Raw genomic sequence first — 22,614 nt, forward strand, 5'->3', positions numbered from 1 at the left:
AGATTAGTAGTTAAACTTCACGTCGTTTTAGGACAATGGGTCACGTTTCCACAGTCATCTAAAGGCACAAAATGGCTTTGGCCAACATCAGTGTAAATGCTCTCTTAACTTTGAGCTTTAGGTGCAAAAGGAGTTGCTCAACTCAATGAGTCATCATTACTGATGACAGTGAGCATCATCAAGCAACGATCAGCTGAGGTCGTAGCCAGGAGAAAGGATTAAAGAAGACATAGATCGAGAAGTGCTGTTTAATTGCATGGTTTCTGAGTTTGTTTCTACAGCCTCGGTGATTGGATGAAAGCAAAAGCTGTCATGGGATTTCTACCTTCGATGCAAGAAACAAAGTTGTACAGAAATCATAAGGAATCATTATGTTTTCTATGTGAAAATCCAAGCGATTCCACACATCCTCCATTGATGATTAGCTAACGAAACATGTTGAGCTTAGTACGAGAGTTCAAGTGTTATCCGGAGGAAGGATTGAAGTCTTTCTTCTATTGCCTCAAACCAATCAAATTTAGGGGTATTTGATGGTAGAAACACACCCCAATCATTATGTATTTTATGCATGAGAGATCAATTCCTTTCTCCAGTCGGACACCCCACCAACCAATCCTATCATTTAACGCGCATATACGGATCCCATCGCTCCACAGCTCTACAAGCGATGCAAAAGAAGACCAAATCATGGACTTCATTGTCTTGCGAGGAGGCAATCTCGCAAGCCATCAAGAAATAGATGAAAAATCATGCAACATTAGGAATCTCTGCGCACTTGACAATTGTTTATCGGTGCCGCAATGAAGTCACATAATCCAATCAGGACGATGACAACACTTGAAGCCCCATCTGTTGGTTTGGTGCTCAAATGACATCAACCATGGGGTCAAAGTTGATTCGGTCACCAAGTTGACGCCTTCCACAAAAGATCGAAGAACAGTGTTGATGCAATCTATCACCCTGATGAGTCCATATTATGTCGGCACATATCAAGTTTTCAAATAAAGTCTAAAATATCCTAAAAAATTTTAAAAAATATATTTAATTCAAAATTTGCACCATTCTATACCAAGCGAAATAGAATCGATAGCAAAATTATCTATCTAGTTTATCTCTATTCATATAATGATAAAAGACGTCGAACATACATATCGATCATTTTACTAGATAGTATCATAAGAGATGCGTTAGAGTTTAATGTATGTCATAGTATTTTCGCTATAAATAATTACACATAGAATACAAATTTAGTGGATTTTGATTACTAGATCTATTATGATGTGGTAATTACTCAAGATAAAAAATAATAGCAAAAGGAAAAACCCTGGAGTAGGATTCCAAGCTTTGGACCACCCTCACAACACCAAGTAAATCTATGAACATAGGCATATCAAAAACCCTATGATTGCATGATTATGATTGGATGAAGCAGACTTTTGTCACATATTCTGTGTGTCTCCTTCCAAACTTCACTAGCATGAGATTCCATGCTAACATCACATAAATCAAATTAAATGCCCCTCTTTTTCCTCTCTTTCTCCGATATACACCAACATTTGTGGCAACCTCAAATTAGAGCTTATATGGTGGATATGAAAATATTAGGATTTCCAGGGGTGTTTTCGGAATCAGGCTAAAGCCTTTATTAATCCTTACGATTACCGCCACTTGGGTGACCAGCTGCTGCAGGTGCAGTCTCAGCACACGTGCGGGGCACGTTTTTTGATACACTGTTCCTGCGGCGCAGCAGCCTCGAGATCGCTTATTTTTCCCCTTTTTTTCTGTTTTTTTGGAGGGTTTAAAATCATAAGAAAATTATAACAAAAGAAAATAAAGAAATTAAATGTCAATAAAAAATAATTGAAGAAAGGACGTGTGGACGGGTCCCATTTTGGGTGAATAGAGTTAATGGTGGATTATTCTCGACATTTAGTTAAAAGGAGGGGATTAATGAGCCTTAAAATGAGATATAAAATGAGGCCGATGGGTGAGAAGAGACGGGAGAGAACTCCAAAAGCTCGGTGGTAACAGAGGAAGGAAGTGGGAAGTAAAAGGACAGGAAGATGGAGTGGGTGTTGTAGGAGGAGGAAGAAGAAGAAGAAGAAGAAGAAGAAGGAGAAGAGAGAAGATTAGTTCCCGAAAGGGGCCTCCTTTCCCTCTGTTTCCTCCTCTTTCCGGTCCCCCTCCTCCTCTTCATTCCCTCCATACCGTTCCGTGAGTCTCCATCTCTCCTTTCAGATCTCCATCCCTCCCAATTTTCCTTGCCTCAGAAAAGAAGAGGCTTTGTTTTTCTTTTGCTCTCGAAAAAAATCTGAGCGATTCAGAAAAGGTGGGATTTTTTCCTTCTGTTTCCCGATCGCACGGGAGGGGATCCGAAGGAGATAGGTGCGGCGGCGAGTAAAGCGGGAATCTTTTACCCGATTTCTTCGTGCCCGCGGGCTAATTCTCGTGGTGGGATTCTCTGTTCTGAGGTCCTGGTCTCTGGGCTCTCTTCTTTTCTTTTCCTTTTGTGTATAAGGTTGCATTTTTCGCTTCCCAGATCGGTGATTCACTGCTTCTGCTGGTGGGCATACTAGAACATACAACAAGATTTGATTTTTGTGGGTTTACTTTTTATTTTTTCTTTTTTGTTCCTAAGCTTGTATCCGATCTATGCACAAGTATTGTAGATCGCGTTACACAGAAAAAAAGATCTAAACTTTCCATTCTGGTTCGTTCTTACTCTTTCTTTGTGGTCCAATTTACGTCTTAGGGAGGAGATAAGGAGGTCTTTTAGTGGTCAAATTGCAGGCTTTGGGTTTGGCCTTGGAGTTATGTTGGAGGGGCGCTCCTATTTGATATCGAGGGTGTTCAGAAGCTCCTGTGAGCAAGAATCCGATTGGCATTGCATGGATTACCATATCCACGAGTCATCGGACAACAAGAAGCGTCCGCTGGACGAGGAATTTGAAGAACAACAGCTAGAAGACCGGGTCAAGAGGAATAAATCGCCGCAGCTCCCTGATACCCCTGACATCAAGGATATGCAGTTGCTTCTTGACAATTCGTATCACCGTGGCCGGGAGCATGGTGATTCAAGCATTGTCAGTCAGCTTGGCGGGGAACTGATAGTCAGCTGCCTTCTTCGCCTTTCTCGGTCCGATTACGGTGCCGTCGCATCGCTCAACCGGATGTTCCGCTCTTTGATCCGCAGTGGGGAGCTCTACCAGCTGCGCCGCAAGATGGATATCGTCGAGCACTGGGTCTACTTCTCCTGCAGCGTCCTCGAATGGGAGGCTTATGATCCATACCGTGGGCGCTGGATCACGGTTCCTAAAATGCCCCCCACCGAGAGCTTCATGTGCTCCGATAAGGAGTCCCTCGCAGTGGGCACCGAGCTCCTTGTTTTTGGAAAGGAGGTGAATTCCCATATCATACTGAGATATAGCATTTTGACTAACTCCTGGTCTCGTGGTGTGGTTATGAACTCGCCTAGGTGCTTGTTTGGATCCGCTAGCCTCGGAGAGAAGGCCATTGTAGCCGGAGGAACCAATGCTCAGGGTGATATACTGAACTCTGCAGAGCTTTACAATTCCCAAACACAGACCTGGGAGACCTTACCTTGTATGAACCAAGCAAGAAAGATGTGCTCGGGGGTATTCATGGATGAAAAATTTTATGTCATTGGTGGAATGGCTAGCAACACAAAGGTACTGACATGTGGGGAAGAGTATGATCTGAAGCGAGGTTCTTGGAGTGTGATCCCTAACATGTCTGATGGACTTAACGGTGCGAATGGTGCACCTCCACTTGTTGCTGTGGTGAACAATGAGCTTTATGCAGCTCACTATGCTGATAAGGAGTTGAGGAAGTATGATAAGGTGAAACATACATGGGTCAGATTGGGAAGCTTGCCCGAAAGCTCTGTCTCAATGAATGGTTGGGGGCTTGCATTCCGTGCCTGCGGTGAACGGCTAATAGTGATTGGTGGAAGGAGAGGTTCTCTTGGAGGGATGATTGAGCTCAATTCGTGGATTCCAAATAGGGGGCCACCAGAATGGAACATGATTGCAAGCAAGCATTCAGGCAACTTTGTTTATAATTGTGCTGTGATGGGCTGCTGATTGATCTGATTTTTTTAGACCTGTATTTTACTTCCCCTGGATGGATGCTCAGCGTCAGCTTGTTAGTGGGCTCAAAGTATAAATTCTGCCTAATGGGTGATAACTGGCTTTCCTGAATTCCATTTAGACTGAAAATTCAGTAGAGGTCTCTTGTCTGTGTAACTCAGAGTTCCATTATTTGTTGCTCCTCTCACCCCTTCATTTATTTTGCATTTGGAGCCCCATCAACAATTACTCTTATATGGCATCTTGCAGGACGATTTTTTTGGTCAATAAGTTCAATCTTTGAAATAATTTGAACTCTTGATGAGCAGTAGCTTTATGTGGTTCAAAGGTATCGATTGTCCTTGAGTAAAAGAATTTGCGTTATCTAATTTTGTTATATCCACTCTCATTATTATATTTCCATGGTAGCATTGGATGGCATTAGTTTGCCTTCATGATGAACTAAACATACTTGGTTGCTCTAACTAGTTGTATTCTGTAGCTGTTTGATCTGTTCTTAAGGTCATTTATCTAGGTAATTATGTCTGATCCTTTGAGTTGTCGAAAAGTGTCTGATTTTTCTTTAGGGACCCTTTCTATTCCACTCCTGAATGCACTGATGGAAGTTTGATTACCTTGCAAGCACAATGTGAGACTTTAAAGGGATGGTGGACAAGTAGCCTGCTAGATATGCTCAGTTGACCGAGGTAATACTTTAAAATTTGTTTATCACATCTAGCGAGCATTGTTCGATGGGAGAATATTGCATCTAGTGTTTCTACTGTTTGTCTGAGATACCTTGGTTATTTTTGCATCATTATCTTCAGGTAGTCATCAAATTGTTCTAGAACTTTTTTTCTGCCAAATCAAAGACCAAGGAAATCTTTTGAAGATCTAGTAAGCTGTGCAATGCAGCAGACACCTTGTTTTTATGAATGAATCTGGGATTTTATTTTTTCACTTACAGAAAAAATACAGCAATTTGTTTGTGCCGTTGGATGAAAATGGCTGTTGTACATACCGTAGACCCTGTGGTGCTTAAGTTCACCTTTTATCTTCCTGCATTTCTTTCTTCATGTATACCATTTATATCTATTACTGACTTCCACAAAAAATGGGGAGCAATTTGTCTTGTTTCAACTCTCTCACTGATTTTACATGGTTGACTTTTACTTGTTTTGAAGGAAGAGATTACCCAATTTCTCCTGATCTCTGGCTGCTCATATTTAGATTCAAACGTACTTATGTACTTATGTATCACTTTCTTCTGCCTCTTTTACCCAATTTCTCCTAATTTTGTTTATGATATTCCTCTTGCTATCAAAACCATCATAATATCTTCACCTCAGCTTCTTGCATTCGGTAGTTAGCTTTACTCTGGAGTATCCTCAAATGAAAATTGTGACTTTGTGTGATAAATTGTTAATGATAGCATTGCATGCTTACAGTTATTAGCGAATGAACTAGCAAGGTTCGATTTTTTGATAGGTTATTGATATATTGGATTGCACATTTTTGACAATCTGAAATTTACAAGAGATACTTGAGCACTAGACATATGTAGTGAAGCCTATGCACTCCACTGATCATGCACATTTTTCCTTGATTGATTCATATCTGATTTCTACTCTTCAGAAGGACCCTAAATCTACCCAGGAATTAGCAGTTTTATCATTTTTATTGTGGCCATTGGAGCACTCAAGGCCAAATATTCAGGGAAATCATGACTTGTTATTATAACCCAACAAGGGAAAGATTCATATTTGTTAAATACTCTAGGTAACTCCTGTGATTGACTTTCCCTAATCTTGAACTGGTAGCGCAAGCTCTACTTATAGTAAGAACTACTGAAGAATTTAGTATTTTAGGATGTCTAGCCTCTCGGAGGATAAACACAAACATTTGACAACAATTATAGATATCCTATAGTCTGTAAAATTAGTGAAACTCTGATATGATTTACAAATGTCATACAATTATTGCCATAGCTCAAGGATTATGAATTATATGCAGATTTTTTTTACATCAAGAAACATCAGTTTTGTGCCTAGATATATATGGTACTTGATGTGATTTTTGACTAAGGCATCTCGAGGCATATTTGTCCACTAGGCAGTCAACTAGGAACCAAGGTAATTGCCCGTACCAACAATGATAATAACACAGCATAGAATTAATTGTCTCTGTAAATGTTGAGGTTCTGTTTAATATCCTGTACTGATTCAGGTTTTTTACATAATTAAGGATGTGTTGCCATCAGCTTGATTTTTTTTCTTGTCCGGTGCTTAACTACAGTAGATACAACCACAATGTAAGGCACATCATGATTTTAGTTGATCAAGATTATTAGTCTTTTTCTTTTTTGGTATAGAAAAATTAAATTGGAACTAGTTGCCAATGATTCTTATTTTGCAGAAACTTATTGGAGGATTTTTTTTATACTTTCTTTTGTTGGATATGAAATATCATGGTATGTTTACATCTCTTTTACGATCTGACACGGAACTGGTGGACTAGTTTACGTTGGATTGACATTGTGTAAGTGAATTTAAAGAAGAAAAATCGAGAATAGGACCAGTCAGATCCATGAAACTTGTCAGTCTACTGTGTTTTTACAAATTTATCTTCCAGTTGATTATGCAGTCAAAATCTGTCGAAAAGGTCATTTTCTCATGCACCTGACTTATCAGAGAGATTTTGGCTTTTACATATAAGAGAGCAACCAAAGTAGAATCAAATACTTCTCGGTAAGGAGTTTAGAAGGTGACAAATGTAATGCTATAAAATTCTGTGGGGAAGATGCCATCAATGAAGACTCTGTTCCCTTGAAGAATCTTGATTATGTTGACATCTGTTGCTTCAAGTAAATCTAGCGCCAGATTCTGACTTGAATTGGTAATGCATCTGCAAGGCAAAACAGTAGTTTCTTTCTTCTGAAATGCCGGTTTCTTTGGTTTATTATCTACACAACTTTGAAATGCTACTTCTTTTGTATAATGCTATCAAAAACTCAGAGAGGCCTTCTTCCTCAAGAAATCAGAAGATACAGCAGCTTTATTGCTTGTTTTAAGCTTGTCCACTTACTTGCTTAGTGAATTGGCATGAAAGTTTGTGTTTCTTCAAGCTGCTCAAAATATAATAATGGAGTTTTAGCAGCAGAGAAGCAAGACTAGTGACATTGACAGATTAAGTTGCACTGATATGTCTCTTGTGGCCTTCTTCTTGCCTTCATTTGCCAGCCATGAATCCAGTCTCATCTGCTCCAGGGCATTGTAGACAGGCATTGCAACAGAGCAGCTTGCTTTGTGTAGTTTGCTTGTGCCACTGTCGAAAGTAATTTTCCCTGCACACTGCTGCCAATCATGTAATGCCGCCTACATGACTTGATCAGCCAAATCAAACTCACAAGTTCTCATCAATTCTTCTTCTTCTTCTTCTACCCAAGTATACTTATTGTCCATTACTTTGGTGTGCAGTCATCTGTTTGTTTTTCACATACAAAGCTCAGCAGATCACCACAAGCTTCTTATCCTAAAGCTACAGGAGATGACACGGGGGAGGGGAGAGGGAGTACGATGGCATATCATCTCCGTTATTGCGGTACCGGACGCACCGCAGTGCTCGGGATTGGCTGTCACAGGCGGGGCCACCGTCATGAAGTACAACCTGGCTCAACCCAACCGATCTGAGCCCTCCGATTCCATGATGAGGTGCTTTAAAAGTACAACTGCTGCATGCATGCAGTACGCTGATGTCTGATGGTGGCTTTTCCATGCACTTGTTGTGGGTAAGTCGCTTTGTTGGTACACTGCCGCAACCTTTTCTCTGCTTCTGTAGGAGGAAAGAACATCATGAAGTATCACTTTACCTATTCTCCCTTGTAGTTTATGCATCGATAATTTGCATGAAATCTACTTCTTCACACAGAGCTTGCAATTACAAGTGCATGAAGTATATATAGTTCGACAACACTTTCTCAGAATTATAGTAGCAACTCCTCCCTTTACCTCTTTCTCAAGCAATATGTTAATAGTGTGTGTCTTTTATAGAGTTGGTGTTACTGTTACATGTGAGGATTCAGATTCAATTGGACTCCGGTGATCAGCTTTGCTCTTAAAGATGCCTTCTGGCATTAAGAGTGCAGGTGGAATCTTGATTGGAACCAAGAAAGAGGAGCAATGGAAGTTGTGGTTTTCAGCTGCTAATGGTGATTGAATGTGAATGGTGGTAATAGAAGTGGTAGGCGGACCACATAACACGAACTGTTGCCATCAAAGGCCACTGTCACGTCTCCCTTCCCACACAGATCCAACTCCCCTGTGCTGTTGCCTATCTCCTGCAGCTCCAGAGCGAACCCTTTCCATGGATCACGGTGTCTTCCCATCTCCCCCGCAACACCTTGAATGGCCTGCCTTGTAGCTTCGCTTCGAGGTAAAGCAGTCCTAATCAACAGCGTGCATCCTCATGTGGATGTGGATGCACCCATGGCTTCCAGATGGCCGGTCCGCCGCCGACGCCGCCCGATATCGCCGTTCCCGGGTGCACACAGCTGCCATCCTCGAGTACACACGTCGGCTGCAAAGCCACCTCATGCGTCGCGATTGGCGGGCGATCACGCGTGATTCGTGGGCGCAGCCAAAGCTGGCTGGGACGCCAATCTACTCCCTGGTTTCCTGATCTCTCAATCTCCATTGGCACTGGACTTGTGCTCACGTCAAGGACACGAAGCATGTTTCATGTACAGAGGAAACTGGCGAACAAGTGGCGATGACAGCGTGCGTCGTCAAGGTCTTGAGGTCCCTCACGTTTTACCTCAAGTGCGGGGAACGCACAAATAGACCTCGTTTTCGACGTGAGACATGTAGGCCATGGAGCCTCTCCTACAAATACCCCCGACGGATGTTGGTGCGAACTTGCCTTACTGAGATATTTCTACGCTTCTTCTTCACCTTTCTGTACTCCTGCCATTCTACTCTCTTCTCCAGCACTTGGTGCCCATGTCGACCCAGAAATCGAGGATCAGCGACGAGGAAATCAACGATCTCGTCTCCAAGCTGCAGTCTCTGCTCCCGGAGTCTCGCCGCAGGAACCTGAGCAGGGTATGAATCATATACAACCTTCAGTCTGGCGTTGCCTGTGGTTGATGTGTCGATGCGCGCATGCATGCAGGCGTCGTCGGCGTCCAAGTTGCTGAAGGAGACATGCAGCTACATCAAGAGCTTGCACCGCGAGGTGGCCGACCTCAGTGGCCGGCTCTCCCATCTGACGTCGACGTTGGACCCCGACAGCCCTCAGGCTGAGATCATCGGGAGCATCCTCGGGTCCTGAGCAGAGCTTCTCTGCTGTTGCTGGCGTGAAGAAGGGTTATAAATCTCAGCGAGAGTAACTTCTGATTGATGCAAACCAAATCCTCCAGCGGTTGCTATTGTCATCGTGTTTCTGTATACATATCCAAAGATTAATCCATTTCTTCTCACTCTATTATCTTGATACAAACACCATGCATGATGATGCTATCAGAAAATGAGCTTGAGAGCTGAAAACTTGAGAAACGTTTGAACTAAATTTGGTGGAAAGAATCACCAAATCTGCAAGTGCTACACACACATTCGTCACCAAGAAGCATTTAGAGAAAGAGGGATCAAGAATTGATGATGCAATTGGCCTGAAGAAGCGATTTGGTCATTGTCCTGGAAGAGACGGTAGGTCGACAAATTGGGCCCGGCTGGTCCCAACAATGGCGGCATGGGAGACAGGAACATTAAAGCCCCTCGTTGGATCATCATAAACACCATTCCTTGCCCAGCCCACGTGAGATTTGTTTCTTCATCGTTTTCCTAATGATTTAGACAGACAAATGCCTTTGATTCAAATTTTCTTTGTGTGTTCAAATGGACAGATATCATGTTAGATGTTCTCACTCAGAGTCTAAATCAATGACGAAAGAGATGAAACAAAAGTAGTAGCTTAAGATTCTTCTCTGTCTCGTGTCCTGCTGTGAAGGAATCACCTGTAGCTGTGTATTGTGGCAAAGGAACACTCTACCTGAGAAAGCAGTACTGCGCTTTTGCTCTTTGGTTAAAGCAGACGCAGCTATTGGCTGAGAGCTTTAGCTAAGAGAGCTTAGCTTGGACCATGACCGGTCCAACATCTTCCTCCGTGAAACCCAGCACCATAAACTCCTTCTGAAAGTGAGCAAGACGGTGTCGAGTTGCGTGCTGCTCACATCCTTTAACTCGATGTGCACAATGGTGCCACTGTTGGATGGAGAGCAGTAGTGTTGTTCAAGGGCATAAAGCAAGTGTTTGTTCTTTTCTTTGTTGCTGGTCCTACTCCTCGCTACATCTCTGCTTTGTTCATCTGTGTTGCATGTCGAGAGACAAATTAGCTACTTGGGAAGGACTGTCTTCCAGAATGTCTTTACAGATTCCTGCCAGAACCTTCTAAAACAGCCTTACAGATGCTTGACTGCTGCCATATGATTGGAGTGAATCCAAGAATTCTCAAGTGCTTTGGGCTTCTGTGCAGGTGATCAGCTTTGTGCTTTTAGACCAGGTGACAAAGGAACGATCAAGGATATATCTATAGCGGGGAGGGAAGGAGGAATAATGCCTCATGAGAAGAATCACAGTCTCCGAGCTGCTGCTGGGTTTGCTCGACAAGAGAGAACAATGGCTTTTGCTGCCTATAGCTTCATCGTCCTCCTGCTCTGTGTTAGCATTCTTGCTGATGGAACATGGCTGGCCCATGGCAGTAGCAGAGAAGACGCTGCCTCCAAGCTGAGTACAGAGCGGGGAGTGTTAGCGAGGAAGCTGCTGCACATATCGAGGGGGAATGATGTTGCTGGAAACTCGAACAGCAAGAAGAAGAAGAAGAGAGCACCATCTGCATCTTCATCGTACACGGATGCCCAAATGAGCAAGAGAAGGGTTCGAAGAGGGTCAGATCCCATACACAACAGGAGTTGAGTCGCCGGAGCTGCCATGTGATACTGCAGAGGAAAGGGTTTTGTAGTTGTGTGGTCTGCTTGCTGTCTTTCACTTCCTTCCACCATCTGGTTTTCATATAGAGAAACATGTACAGTGGCCAAATAGAAGAGAAACTACATCTTGTCATCTCCGTTTCTTGCAGAGATTGCTGAAAGAGTTTGTTGCCTCTGCCTTTTTCATCTGTGTCAATAAATTCAAAGGATTTCGGACAGCCAAATCGAAGAAAAAACAAAGAAATCAAAATTACTACCGGTGGGGATTATTTAACTTGGAAATCAAGGACAGTGAGTAGGCCGTATCTTTCGTACACTGCCTTGTCCCTCATAATCTAAGATCAAGTCTCAGTAGATTTGCAGAATCAATAAAGGGTTTCAAAACACTATGTATAAAAAAATCCATCTTTTAATTTGTACAAGTGTCAAAACACTATGTATAAAAAAAAAAAATATGTTATTTTATTCATTAATTAACATATTTTAATATTAAGATTATCTATTCTTCATTGCATTCATATTGATAATAGTAATGTACATTAAAATGTGACATCCTACTTTAGTCATGCATGTATACACACAAATATCAAAACTATATTTACAAATTTTCTTACTCTATGTTAATCTCACATTATCAAATTTTTTAATGGTTCCCAGCAGTAACCTCTTTCCAAATTTTCTGTCCAAAGTTGGCACACAAGAAAGATTTCCAAGATTTAAGATGATCAATTTTCTTCACCCAGAGCACAAAAAAAGAAAAGCAAGACTGTTCATAATAGCTACAGGTAAAAAAAACATGACCAACATAAGTATGTAGCACGTGATAACACTTGGTTTGTGGTCACACACCAAACTCCCTTCTAAAAGTCTTTATTGGATCACTACCTGTTTCCACTAATGCCTATCGGCCTAACAGAAATTAACTTCCTGTGAAGAAAAAGGTCCCAGCAACATTATTGCACATCCTGTGATTGCCATCACAACCACCAAGAAGAGCAGAGCTATTTAGAGGAATTGCGAAGAAGGGACAGCAGAAAGAGAAGATGACTCATTCTCGCTTCCTCTCACTGCTGCTCATCGCAGGATTTATCTCATTGTCCTTCTCTGTAGGTCTCTACCTCAGGTTCTTCTATCATCTTTTTGTTGAGGTAAAGCTTCAAAATGAGTATGAGCCTTTCATAAATGGAAGAAAGATCATTATGAGACATCTGTCTGATCCTGAGGTGAGTTTTCTTTCCTCTTCTTCTTTTTCCAGCTTCAAAATTTTCATTGTTAGGTGCTTCATAAAGTTTCTTTTGATGGATGTTTCAGTAAAGCATGGTGCAAGCCTACTGAGAATCTGGAGCTAAACACTAATCCAACGAGTGGAGTCATCTGCAACAACACATCCTGTAGCTAAAATACTGCTAATAATATTTACTCTTAACCCCAAAAGTGAAACAAAGAACATGTAAATCCTAAAATAAAATAAAGCAAGGAGTTCTCTAGTAGAGGTCATCTGCTTACAGTGAAATCTTAAATGTTGAGTTCATGCAGAAAAATGATGGGTGATGCTATTCAATTGTCCTTTAATTAGTCTTCTGCTTACCCAAAAAGCTTTGCAGGATAACAACATGGATTAGTTCAGTGTCACCAAGAACTTGAAATGAAATGATTCCATTTAGGGATAAGATATATCCCCAGTACTTTTTAACTGAAGCAGTATTCATATTAAGACTTCCTATGATGGCAAGATGCAAATTCCCACCCCTCCAGCTTCTCAATCGATATTCCGCGATAATCATGGTTGAACAGTAAAACTACTGAGCAAATTATTGAATTTATAAGGACAACATACTCTACCCATGTAACATATATTAGGGATGACAGCAGGGTCAGATTTTTTTCAAACTTATAATAAAGAATGATAACGGCACACTAAACTATTGTCTAATATAAAATTTTCAGATCTTCATAGCTTGAATATAAAGGAATAGAAAGAAAACCATTAGTTCTCAGTAGATCCAAGACTACCATATCATAGGTACAGGATAAATTGGCCTGGAAGTAGCAGGCACTGATATCACTAAATGATTAGTCCAAGAATATCCAACATAAGGAGCGGTAGTACTGCTAATTTCAATTATCACAAAACTTCCATTGGGTGTGTCAATTGGGATCTAGATGTTGCTATGCTAGTTACTGGATGTTGCATCCCCCTGAATCTGGTCCACGACGGACATTACCATAGGCAGAGAGTTCTAGAAGATCCATGTCTCGTCCTACAGTTGATAACAGGTTGGACGTTTTTAAACAAGTAGATGATTCAAATTTTCATTTGACATCCAAACAATATCATTTAGCACCTGAAACCCTGCAATAAGCACTCTTCTGTATGAGTTCAGATTTGGAGACCTCCATCTTGTTCCCCTTGGATCTATTAACAGTTGCCTGCAGACGAGAAAATTATAGTGTATCTTGAAAAATTGATGGAGAAGGAAATTGGTAAAAAATCATAGATGTATCTTAACAAGACAGCATTATCAACTTCAATTTGAAGAAACAAAATCATGTAAACTATAAGAGTGCTACCTATTAAAATATAGATACATTGGCTCAAGTCAGGAGTCATGATAATTATATGTTATTCATTTTTGGTCGAGATAAAGATTTAAGGTGCTTTACTGATTTTATAGTATTAAATGCTATGTCTATTGATGAGCACAGTACAAGAAACATTTTTGGACTACAGTCCTACAATAAAACAGGACATTACAGCAAGTGTAAAAGACGAGATGAAAAGCTTGTTAATCACTATGATTTGAGATTCCCTAAATATACTACCAAGATAAGCTGTTAGATATATCTCCACAGAAATGTCCAAATGTTATTTCCTAGATTATTTCTCAAACCGAAAACCAAAGATTTTGGAGAACTTCTGATTTTTTTGTTTCTTTTCAAGGGTTAATTAAGTAACAAGTACCCTCCTATAACTAGGTAATTTAACCCCTTGAATCAACTTAAATGAATCATGGGAGGAGACTAGTCTAATAATTAGTGCTTTTTCCCTTTTCTTCTACCCTTTCAGATGAAATCAAGAAAGTAAAAAAAAATAAAATCAAATGTTATGATAGCATATTCATGTGACCAGATAGAAATGGAAAACGACAAGCAACAACAGTATCCTTATGAATCATATTATTGAGCAAAAATAAAGAAAATAAAAAAAAGGAGAATGCTAACACTCATCATTGAGGTGCAAACGAGTCACTGAATTCTAAAATAATGTTCACACAAGAGAAAGAACACATGCTGAGAAACACAAAAGAAAGCATACCTGCAAAACTTGGCAGTTTTCCAGTGTGCTTTTTCCACCCTGACATTAGGTAACATTAGAGAGACAAACTGCAATCTATTGAAATTTCATATAAAATAGTAGAATGGTAAAGATGAGTACAAGCTCTACAACAGAATAATCTTTAGAGTGAACAAACAATTGACATTTTAAGAAGCACATTCCGCCTAGTTTCAATTCACTCAAATTGCTGTCTGAAATAATCACTTTAGTAGCTAAACAACCATGAAATATGAAAGTATAGTTAAGTTCATGGAATTAAGAAGTTCTCCATCAGGAGCAAAGGCTGTCTGTTTTACTCTTTAAATTTGATCAGAATCTGCTCCAGTTGTAAAATCCATGATTTTTGTACTTGGCCCCATAAACACGAAAGATCCAAGACTATACTCCATGTAGCAATTTGACCCAAAGACCACCAGAAGAATAAAGGTTTGTAGCTTCCGTTATAACCAATACATTACATCAAAACCCAAAACTGATGGATTTCGGCTAACACTAGTTCTGTCTTCGAATCTACTATTCATTATCAGAGTTTGGACTGGTTTCCAGTTTCAATAGTTTTGGCTAAAACTGATTAGCTTCAGGTGAAATTTAATAATTTAAGGTAGAAACATACCTCTTCTGCAAAACTAAAGAACCCATCTTAGAGCTACTTTAATAACAGAAAACTGACAATTCCCATCATTATGAAAACATCAAGCTAAATTGCAACTTTCAACAACGAAAGTAGCAATAGCTGCAGTGATAAGTTGATAAAAATTAGAAGTACTGCTTGGGATTTGTTTGCTTACGAGATTGCTAATGGACATTTCATTTAACTTTTGTTATGATAGCTAGCTTCATGGTGGTACCACAGTAGAGAAATTTGATAACGTTTTCATGCAGAATTCGGGTGTTAATGAGCAAGCTAATGATGCTAAGGTCATAACTACTAAGAAAATGGTTCCTGCTATCTTGCTCTTAACAAAAGACCACATCTTTTATGGGTTGAAATTTGACGATATTAAAATTAAAGACTCAGCTGATATAGCTATCTGGCTATCAAATAGAAGCCAAATTTTTAGCATTACAAGTGTTTGGAATCACATATAAACAAGAGGCAATAATCTGATAGCATAATTTGGTGTTGTGAATAACATTTGCCATTCAAAGAAACAGCCGTAGTGATAGCATCAAGGTCGCACCTTTGAGTACGGGACTATGTGATCGTAGTCGTGGCAAAGGCATCCGGGGCATCCGACGAGCTTACGGAAGACGATGTTGCCGAGGGCGTCGCGGCGCCACCGGTCGGGATCCCGCCCCTTCACCTTCTCGGCCTTGTCCCAGCACTGCAGCTTGACACCGTAAGGAAAGCTCCTAGGGTTCCCAGAGAACGGCCCAGCAGCGCCGCCATCGAAGATCCCCCGCGTCTCGTCCTGTCCCTCATCCTCCCCGAGGAGACCGGGGGACCCGTCGTGTAGGAGAGATGCGGATGCACTGGAGGGCCTCCGGCGAGAGGCAGAGCGGCGGACGCGTTCGACTCCGGGAGAATCGACGGTGATATCTCCGCTAGGCGACGCGGCGGCTCTCCGACCGCCTGCCGCCGCCTTCCTCGACCTCATTTCCGCTCCTCTTTCTCGAGAAGGCGGAACGAGCCGAGACAGTTTGTGTGTACCATCGGAATCGGGTTTTCATACAAGATGAGAATCCGTTTCCCCCCGCTCATAATTCTGACTCAGCTCGTTACAGATGACTCATCCGAGTCTAATAGCCTGGTCTAGTTTGACTCGAGTCCGACTCAATGTGAGCTAAGCCTGTTAAACCCAGTTCAATGGAAGTCGGGTTCAACCCTGTACTTGTAGCTGGGTTCGAGTCCAAATGGGGCCTGTGGTAGAACAAGCTTGAAAGCACATAAAGACACCTTCTGTCATGAGCTGTTCATGCAATTCCTTTCCAGAATCCAAAAGAAAACAATTGCTTGGCTACAAATTTCTTGCCAACCAATCGAATCAAACTTGCTTGCTAGAAAAAGTTTGGTTCGAGTATCAGTCTCTGCTGAGAAAAGTCTCCCAAACTCAATGGGGGTTCAGAATCAGATTCCTCTGAAATGTCCAACTCTTCATACTGGAGTGATGATTCCCAGCTACAATCATCAGGGTTCAACACCAGGAATGATCCAAAGTCACCATCGACAGCACCAATTCGGATACCAGTGGCAGAATACTTGTGGAAATTCCATTTGGACATGGTCATAATAGCTTGCAATTGTTCTGCTCAAGTGCTATTACATGGTGCAGTGTAAGTGCTATCCAGTGACAAGAAACAGTGTTCTTTTGACCGAGTCTTCTGCCGGCACACAAAGAAGAGACATGGAAATTTTTGCTGCAATCTCGTCGTCATCCTCTCAAGTTTCTCCTAAATTTCCACCATTAGAGTCTCATCAGAGTCACAATAAAAATTGCAGATTGAGACTAGCTTTGACAAGGTTCATAAGATTGCAAGCCCACGTAACATCCACAGACTAGCTTTGACATTTCTTTAAGTTCTTTCCTCAAAGTTCCTGGTGTCTGATTTAGAATATTTCTTCTCTGTTTCTTTTCCTTCAGTGATTCAAATCTTCTGTATTTTATGGAGAGATCTGCAGGTACTCGATAAAAATATTGTATGATGTTGATGTTGTTGTTGTCTTTCAAGGAAGTTTCCGCCAAGCCAGTTTCCAACAAAGAGACTGAGCAGAAAAGAATCCATGCTCCTTCCTACAGCCACAGCTCACCTTTCCCCCTGTTTCTTTGCTCCGAAGAAGCATCTTCCTGCCTTCACAAATGGTCTAATCTTCTCCAAACATCTCTTCCGCCTATAAAGGCATCAACTTTGTCTTTATTTTCTCATCAGTTTATCACAGTCTTTTTCCATTAATCACCAACCAAATGGAGAAGTTCGTCTCTTTGGCAGAACCCTTGGAAGTCCTCCTCCTTCACACAGTCCTCCACTGGTTCGCTATGATGCTTGAGAGGCTCTCGCTAGGATTCATGTCCTTCCTCCACTCGTATTTCCAGTTCTGTACATGCTTGTCGATGGCTAAAGATGAGCAACTGATGAATAGGAGTAGCAGCCAGCCTAGAGAAGACCAGTGCCTAAGTAGAAAGGAAGTGGAGATGGTCATGGACAGGATGGGGATATGTTGCCCCTTTGAAGGTGAGCAGCTCTGCGAGCACATGAGTTCTGATGAGATCTCTGGCTTGTTTGAAGAGAACGAGCCAAGTTTGGAAGAAGTAAAGGCAGCCTTTTGCTTCTTCGACGCAAACAACGATGGATTCATCGACGCAGTGGAGCTGCAGACAGCACTCCTCAAGCTGGGCATCACAGAAGGGTTGGAATTGGACGCGTGCAGAACGATGATAGCAATCTACGATGGGAACTATGACGGAAAGATTGGTTTCAATGAGTTCGTCAAGCTTCTGGAGACCAGCCTTTGCTGAAACTTGCTCTGTTTTTCCTCTCTTGTTGTGTATTTTTCCTCTCTTGTTGTGTTTCTCCTTGGAGCTGTGCAAAGTGAGCTCAAAAAATGAGAATTCAACAAGAGAGTTGATCATATATTTGCCAACTTAGTCCATCTTGATTTTGATTTCTAGTTAGCTTATCAGTGAATTAAGCTGCAGCATCAGGAAGAAAAGATGCAGGTTGGAGAATACACATGTTAGAACTCATCTAACCAAACCATAGCTTTCTCAAGTCCTCCTCTGTCTCTCATATTGGATTTAACCAAACCAGAGTTTTCTCAGGTTTAATCATGGATATTGGGTTGCTTCATATTTTGCATACTTGGCACAGATAATTCTGACAGATGTTGGTTCTTAATCTCAACTGGAAGTGTAGGCTTGGTGTATTCATTGATTATTCTGCATCATCTCCTCCAGCTCTCAGTCCTGACAGCTTGCTAACTCTCAAAAACTACAATAATAACAGGGCCAGAAGCATGCAGATTCAAATTAAATGGTATACAGCTACTTTGTTGGGGGTGTAAGAGACACAATGTTGCACTACCTGTCTTAGAAGTCAACTCTGTAGCAGAGTTTTGAACTTTCATGCAACCTTCCTCAGCATTTGGGTACATTTTTAATGCTTGGTCCATTTGAATTCAAGTCTACCAACACTCTTTGGTTCCACATTGGAAGTGAAAGAATCATCAGACTGATTTATCAAGATTTAGTATTATAATTAATTTGTCTAAATATTTTGAGTTAGTAATTGAAGTTTATTGAGTTAATCAGTCATCCTATTGAACTCCAATTTTTTAAAGGGAGATTTGAAGACACCTAATCACATCATTAATTGGAAGTGTGATAAGACCTGAATATATATAATCATCAATTTAAGCTTAGCTTAGCTTTTTGGATGAATAGTTCATGCTATGCATCTTGAAGATTAGGGTAGAAGATACTAAAACTATGAGAATAAATTTCGATTAAGAATATATATTTCAGTAGAAGTAATATAGCCAACTCAGCAGTTGTCCAGGATAGTCAATGATAGATAGGAGCAGTTCTGGTCAACAGATATGCAATTAGAAGCAACTAAAACATACGATGAGAACCACAACAGCACATTTCAATCTCCACTATACATGGCAGTACTGTTCCTTCCAATTATCTCACTTGAAGCCACATGAACTTGTTGTTACAGCAGAGGACAAAGAGGCAACAGAAATCTTCACGGGCAATCCTAACCCTGGAATGTCTGAATGATAGTGTTGTGCCATGGGTCGGAAAGGTGCTGCAGCAGGTTCTCGAATGGCCCTTTGCCAGTCACATTGTGCTGGATGATGAAACCCAGGAAGGCCAACATCGCCAGTCTCCCTACAGCAGAAACAGTACGAACAGTGTCAGCTAATCTTCCTCCCTCTCTACATAACCCCAGTTTGTTCAATGGTTACAGAGCACTCTTACCGTTTGCGAGCTCCTTCTCCTTGGCCTCCAGCGTGGGGGCGAAGTTGAGGGGGTTGAAGATGCCCCCAGGGTAGCCGACCTCATTGGGCGGCAGGCTGTAGTTCTTGAAGATAGGGTCCTGGTTGACGCTTCCAGGGTACTTGATGTCTTGCCACCTCCTGATCTCCACGTAGTGGAAGAGGATGAACTCGATGACGAAGAGGGTGGAGGAGGACGCGAAGTACTCGGCCTTGCCGGCGTCGTACCACTGCGGCGCGTTGATGATGCCGATCTTGGTGAAGACCTCCGGCAGCAGCATCCCCGCTACCCCCAGCATGGCCCAGCGCCCGTTCACGAGCTCCGCCTGCACGTACCACCTGAGGTTCTCGGGGTCCTCCGCCAGCCCCAGAGGGTCGAATCCATTGTCGCCCGGCAGGCTGCGCCATATCATGAAACAAGGTTAACCAGCAGGTCCGCCGGCAGAATCTGCTGTAATTTGCATGGTTAAGAAGTCAGATGAGTGACCTGCCGTCGAGGTAGGTAGGCGAAGCGAGGCCCGGGAGCCATTCGCCCTTCTTGGCTTCCACCTTGAGGGACCTGTAGGATGAGGACGGCGAGGATCTGGCCGCGAATTCCCTCGCCAGTTTGCCGGAAGACCCGGTCATGAATCTCGACCTGGAGCTGCATGGCCGCAGGGCGGCGACCGACGCTTGAGTTGCGACTGTGGCCATATTCGCCTGATGGATTCCTCAGGCAGCTGGTGATGGTGGCGACGCTTGTGTTGCTGCTGAAGTGCCGACTCCGTTGCTTTGTACGCCACCAGAGAGCGTTCTTGTGGCCAAAACGTAGGAATGCAATCCAGCCACTGGTTTCGTGGGATTCGGATATTGGACGGCTGAGATGTGTTGGGTGATTTAGCCGGCCAATGGGAAACCTCTGAGTCCTTATCCCTCCTTATCTGATGGCCAATCCAAGAGATCTATTGGTGGAGTGCTATTGGCCAGTAGAAGATGATGTGGGCCCTTCCCGGTCCTACTTCTGTGGCAGTCTGTGCACCATATTAATGGACTCTGCCTCTTTTCCCAAGATTAGTTTAGTGTCCGAGTGTATTGCTGTGCAAATAACATATTAAATTAAAGATTAGTGTAAAAATTGAAGAATAACATATTTAAATAGAAAAGGTGAATTAAAAAGAATAATAACTTTTTTAAATCCCATTTTGATGTGAAGATATCATAAAAATGATATTTTGTTTACATTTAATAAGTAGCAGAGAAAATTATTTGGCAGGTGGGACCGAATCTGATTCAGTCGAATCAGATCGGTTGGTGGACCGGACCGGTTTGGAATTGGCTTCCCGACCGACCACAGCTGCGTGTTACGCGGTTGCCTGCTCCATTCCTTGCCTCCCATAGCTTCCCAAGCCATGGAAGATCCTCACAAGATCCATGCAACTGGGTTTCCTGCACGAATCCAATTCCTTTTTGGCCTCCTCTGCCATTCCTTTCCCCTCTCCGGAGAACCATCGACGAAAGGTTTAAAAGCCATGCAACTGTCCCGTTCCGTTTCAAACGTACCAGCGAGCCAGAGAGTTGTCATCCTCTCTAATGGGAATCCATGCGGCCATCTTCTGGCTCCTCCTCCTCCTCTATCCCTTCCACGAAGCGTTGCTCGCCGGCGCGCTGGGGTGCAACTGGGGAACCCGATCGTCCCACCCGCTGCCGGGTGACATCGTCGTGAGGCTCCTCAAGGACAATGGCTTCGACAAGGTCAAGCTGTTCGAGGCCGATCCCAAAGCCCTGCGCGCCCTCGGCCGCTCTGGCATCGAGGTCATGGTCGGCATCCCCAATGAGTTCCTGGCCCCGCTGGCCGGCAGCGTCGCCGTCGCCGAGCAGTGGGTGACACAGAACGTCTCCGCCTACATCTCCCGATATGGCGTCAACATAACGTACGTAGCGCGTTAGGAACGTGATTGAAGCAGTTCTTCTTCCTTCGCCTTCTCTGTTCGTGTGTTGATGTTTTGGTTGAGTTCAGGCATGTCGCTGTTGGTAATGAGCCGTTCCTGAAGACCTACAAGGGGATGTTCCAACGCACCACGTTCCCGGCGCTGCAGAATATACAGGCGGCGCTCATCAAGGCCGGCCTTGGGCGCCAGGTGAAGGCCACCGTGCCGCTGAACGCCGACGTGTACCAGACGAACAACCAGCTGCCCTCTGGCGGCGACTTCCGGCCCGACATCCGCGACCTCATGATTGCGATCATAAAGTTCCTGCAGGACAACGGCGGCACGCTCACCATCAACATCTACCCATTCCTCAGCCTCTACGCCGACCCCAACTTCCCCATCGACTACGCCTTCTTCTCTGGCTCGGCCGCCCCCGTGGTCGATGGGTCCATAACCTACTCCAACGTGTTCGAGGCCAACTACGACACCCTCATATGGGCGCTCGAGAAGAACGGCTTCGAATCCATGCCGGTGATCGTGGGCGAGATCGGGTGGCCGACCGACGGCAACCCCAACGCCAACCTGGACTACGCCCACAAGTTCAACCAGGGACTCCTCGACCGCATTACGAAGCGCCAGGGCACGCCGAAGCGGCCGACCCCGCCGGACATCTACCTCTTCGGCCTCATCGACGAGGACACCAAGAGCATCCAGCCCGGCAACTTCGAGCGCCACTGGGGGATCTTCTACTACGACGGCACCGTCAAGTACCCCTTGGTGTTGGAGAACGGCCAGGGTCTCGTCCCGGCCAAGGGCATCAAGTACCTGAGCAAGCAATGGTGCGTGCTGTCGCCGGAGAGGAGCATCACCGACCCCGCCATCGCCGACAGCGTCAACTACGCCTGCCAGTACGCCGACTGCACCAGCCTCGGCTACGGCTCGTCATGCAACGAGTTGGACGCGAGGAGCAACATCTCCTACGCTTTGAACCAGTTCTACCAGGTAGCGGATCAGCAGAAGGGCGCGTGCAGCTTCTCCAACCTGTCGGTGATCACCAACATCGATCCGTCGCAGGGCAGATGCAAGTTCGAGATCATGATCGACGTGGGAAAGCATGAGAAGTCGGTCAATTCCGGTGAGGAAGGATCAGCTCGGATCCGGTGGAACGCGGTGGTGGCGATGGTGGTCTCGGCGGTGCTGCTATCGAGCGCAAGTAGTGCTTTGCTTTAGGATCACGTGACCATCTGTGGTCTTCATATACACACACAATTTGCTTCTCTTTCAGATTCAGGGAAGATGAGCTTCGCCAACATAACTTTCCATCAAAATGAGATATACAGAATGTGTATAATTCCTCGATA

General features: G+C 43.3%; 6 protein-coding genes across 13 annotated transcripts; 4 read left to right on the top strand and 2 right to left on the bottom strand.

Moving 5' to 3' along the window:
• Positions 1-1,994: 1,994 nt before the first annotated feature.
• LOC103975511 (F-box/kelch-repeat protein At1g74510) lies at positions 1,995-8,010 on the top strand. Of its 8 annotated transcripts, XR_010484603.1 has the most exons (3): positions 1,996-2,471; positions 2,791-4,437; positions 4,676-8,010. XR_010484603.1 is itself a non-coding variant. In XM_018822247.2 (2 exons), exon 2 carries the CDS (start codon positions 2,814-2,816, stop codon positions 4,101-4,103), a length of 1,290 nt encoding a protein of 429 aa, XP_018677792.2. In that variant the 5' UTR covers positions 1,995-2,471; positions 2,791-2,813; the 3' UTR covers positions 4,104-4,308. The 8 variants fall into 8 exon arrangements, 7 of the variants coding, with proteins under 7 accessions (XP_018677792.2, XP_064952577.1, XP_018677793.2 ...); XM_018822247.2 differs by lacking the exon at positions 4,676-8,010 and having other exon boundaries at positions 1,995-2,471; positions 2,791-4,308; XM_065096505.1 differs by lacking the exon at positions 4,676-8,010 and having other exon boundaries at positions 1,995-2,451; positions 2,791-4,308.
• LOC103976249 (transcription factor ILI3) lies at positions 7,736-9,569 on the top strand. Its single transcript, XM_018822249.2, has 4 exons — positions 7,736-7,875; positions 8,138-8,993; positions 9,074-9,187; positions 9,258-9,569. The coding sequence occupies exons 2-4, from the start codon at positions 8,856-8,858 to the stop codon at positions 9,414-9,416; spliced, it is 411 nt and encodes a 136-aa protein (XP_018677794.2). The 5' UTR covers positions 7,736-7,875; positions 8,138-8,855; the 3' UTR covers positions 9,417-9,569.
• Positions 9,570-13,035: 3,466 nt separating this feature from the next.
• Positions 13,036-16,065, bottom strand: LOC103975509 (uncharacterized). Its single transcript, XM_009390489.3, has 4 exons — positions 15,589-16,065; positions 14,387-14,425; positions 13,416-13,500; positions 13,036-13,331 (listed from the first exon to the last, which is right to left on the bottom strand). Exons 1-4 carry the CDS (start codon positions 16,003-16,005, stop codon positions 13,249-13,251), a joined length of 624 nt encoding a protein of 207 aa, XP_009388764.2. The 5' UTR covers positions 16,006-16,065; the 3' UTR covers positions 13,036-13,248.
• A 1,245-nt stretch (positions 16,066-17,310) lies between these two features.
• Positions 17,311-17,862, top strand: LOC103975508 (probable calcium-binding protein CML45). Its single transcript, XM_009390488.3, has one exon. It carries the CDS (start codon positions 17,311-17,313, stop codon positions 17,860-17,862), a length of 552 nt encoding a protein of 183 aa, XP_009388763.2.
• Positions 17,863-18,926: 1,064 nt separating this feature from the next.
• Positions 18,927-20,102, bottom strand: LOC135605908 (chlorophyll a-b binding protein 4, chloroplastic-like). The gene is made up of 3 exons (XM_065096510.1): positions 19,834-20,102; positions 19,330-19,745; positions 18,927-19,239 (listed from the first exon to the last, which is right to left on the bottom strand). The coding sequence occupies exons 1-3, from the start codon at positions 20,037-20,039 to the stop codon at positions 19,106-19,108; spliced, it is 756 nt and encodes a 251-aa protein (XP_064952582.1). The 5' UTR covers positions 20,040-20,102; the 3' UTR covers positions 18,927-19,105.
• Positions 20,103-20,864: 762 nt separating this feature from the next.
• Positions 20,865-22,612, top strand: LOC135605906 (glucan endo-1,3-beta-glucosidase 5-like). Its single transcript, XM_065096509.1, has 2 exons — positions 20,865-21,256; positions 21,343-22,612. The coding sequence occupies exons 1-2, from the start codon at positions 20,916-20,918 to the stop codon at positions 22,481-22,483; spliced, it is 1,482 nt and encodes a 493-aa protein (XP_064952581.1). The 5' UTR covers positions 20,865-20,915; the 3' UTR covers positions 22,484-22,612.
• Positions 22,613-22,614: the final 2 nt, after the last annotated feature.

The sequence above is a fragment of the Musa acuminata genome, chromosome BXJ2-2 (assembly GCF_036884655.1).
Source record: "Musa acuminata AAA Group cultivar baxijiao chromosome BXJ2-2, Cavendish_Baxijiao_AAA, whole genome shotgun sequence".
NCBI lineage: Eukaryota > Viridiplantae > Streptophyta > Magnoliopsida > Zingiberales > Musaceae > Musa > Musa acuminata.

What these genes read in the sequence shown, in the direction of transcription:
- LOC103975511 (XM_018822247.2), top strand. Translation starts at nt 2,814, where the DNA reads ATGTTGGAGGGGCGCTCCTATTTGATATCGAGGGTGTTCAGAAGCTCC.
- LOC103976249 (XM_018822249.2), top strand. Translation starts at nt 8,856, where the DNA reads ATGACAGCGTGCGTCGTCAAGGTCTTGAGGTCCCTCACGTTTTACCTC. An exon ending in AATACCCCCGACGGATGTTG is followed by an intron (nt 8,994 to 9,073) that starts GTGCGAACTTGC and finishes TCTCTTCTCCAG; the next exon opens with CACTTGGTGCCCATGTCGAC. An exon ending in GCCGCAGGAACCTGAGCAGG is followed by an intron (nt 9,188 to 9,257) that starts GTATGAATCATA and finishes GCATGCATGCAG; the next exon opens with GCGTCGTCGGCGTCCAAGTT.
- LOC103975509 (XM_009390489.3), bottom strand. Translation starts at nt 16,005, where the DNA reads ATGAGGTCGAGGAAGGCGGCGGCAGGCGGTCGGAGAGCCGCCGCGTCG. An exon ending in ACATAGTCCCGTACTCAAAG is followed by an intron (nt 14,426 to 15,588) that starts GTGCGACCTTGA and finishes ACCTAATGTCAG; the next exon opens with GGTGGAAAAAGCACACTGGA. An exon ending in TGCTTATTGCAGGGTTTCAG is followed by an intron (nt 13,332 to 13,415) that starts GTGCTAAATGAT and finishes TATCAACTGTAG; the next exon opens with GACGAGACATGGATCTTCTA.
- LOC103975508 (XM_009390488.3), top strand. Translation starts at nt 17,311, where the DNA reads ATGGAGAAGTTCGTCTCTTTGGCAGAACCCTTGGAAGTCCTCCTCCTT.
- LOC135605908 (XM_065096510.1), bottom strand. Translation starts at nt 20,039, where the DNA reads ATGGCCACAGTCGCAACTCAAGCGTCGGTCGCCGCCCTGCGGCCATGC. An exon ending in CCTACCTACCTCGACGGCAG is followed by an intron (nt 19,746 to 19,833) that starts GTCACTCATCTG and finishes GATATGGCGCAG; the next exon opens with CCTGCCGGGCGACAATGGAT. An exon ending in GGAGAAGGAGCTCGCAAACG is followed by an intron (nt 19,240 to 19,329) that starts GTAAGAGTGCTC and finishes TTTCTGCTGTAG; the next exon opens with GGAGACTGGCGATGTTGGCC.
- LOC135605906 (XM_065096509.1), top strand. Translation starts at nt 20,916, where the DNA reads ATGGGAATCCATGCGGCCATCTTCTGGCTCCTCCTCCTCCTCTATCCC. An exon ending in CGATATGGCGTCAACATAAC is followed by an intron (nt 21,257 to 21,342) that starts GTACGTAGCGCG and finishes GGTTGAGTTCAG; the next exon opens with GCATGTCGCTGTTGGTAATG.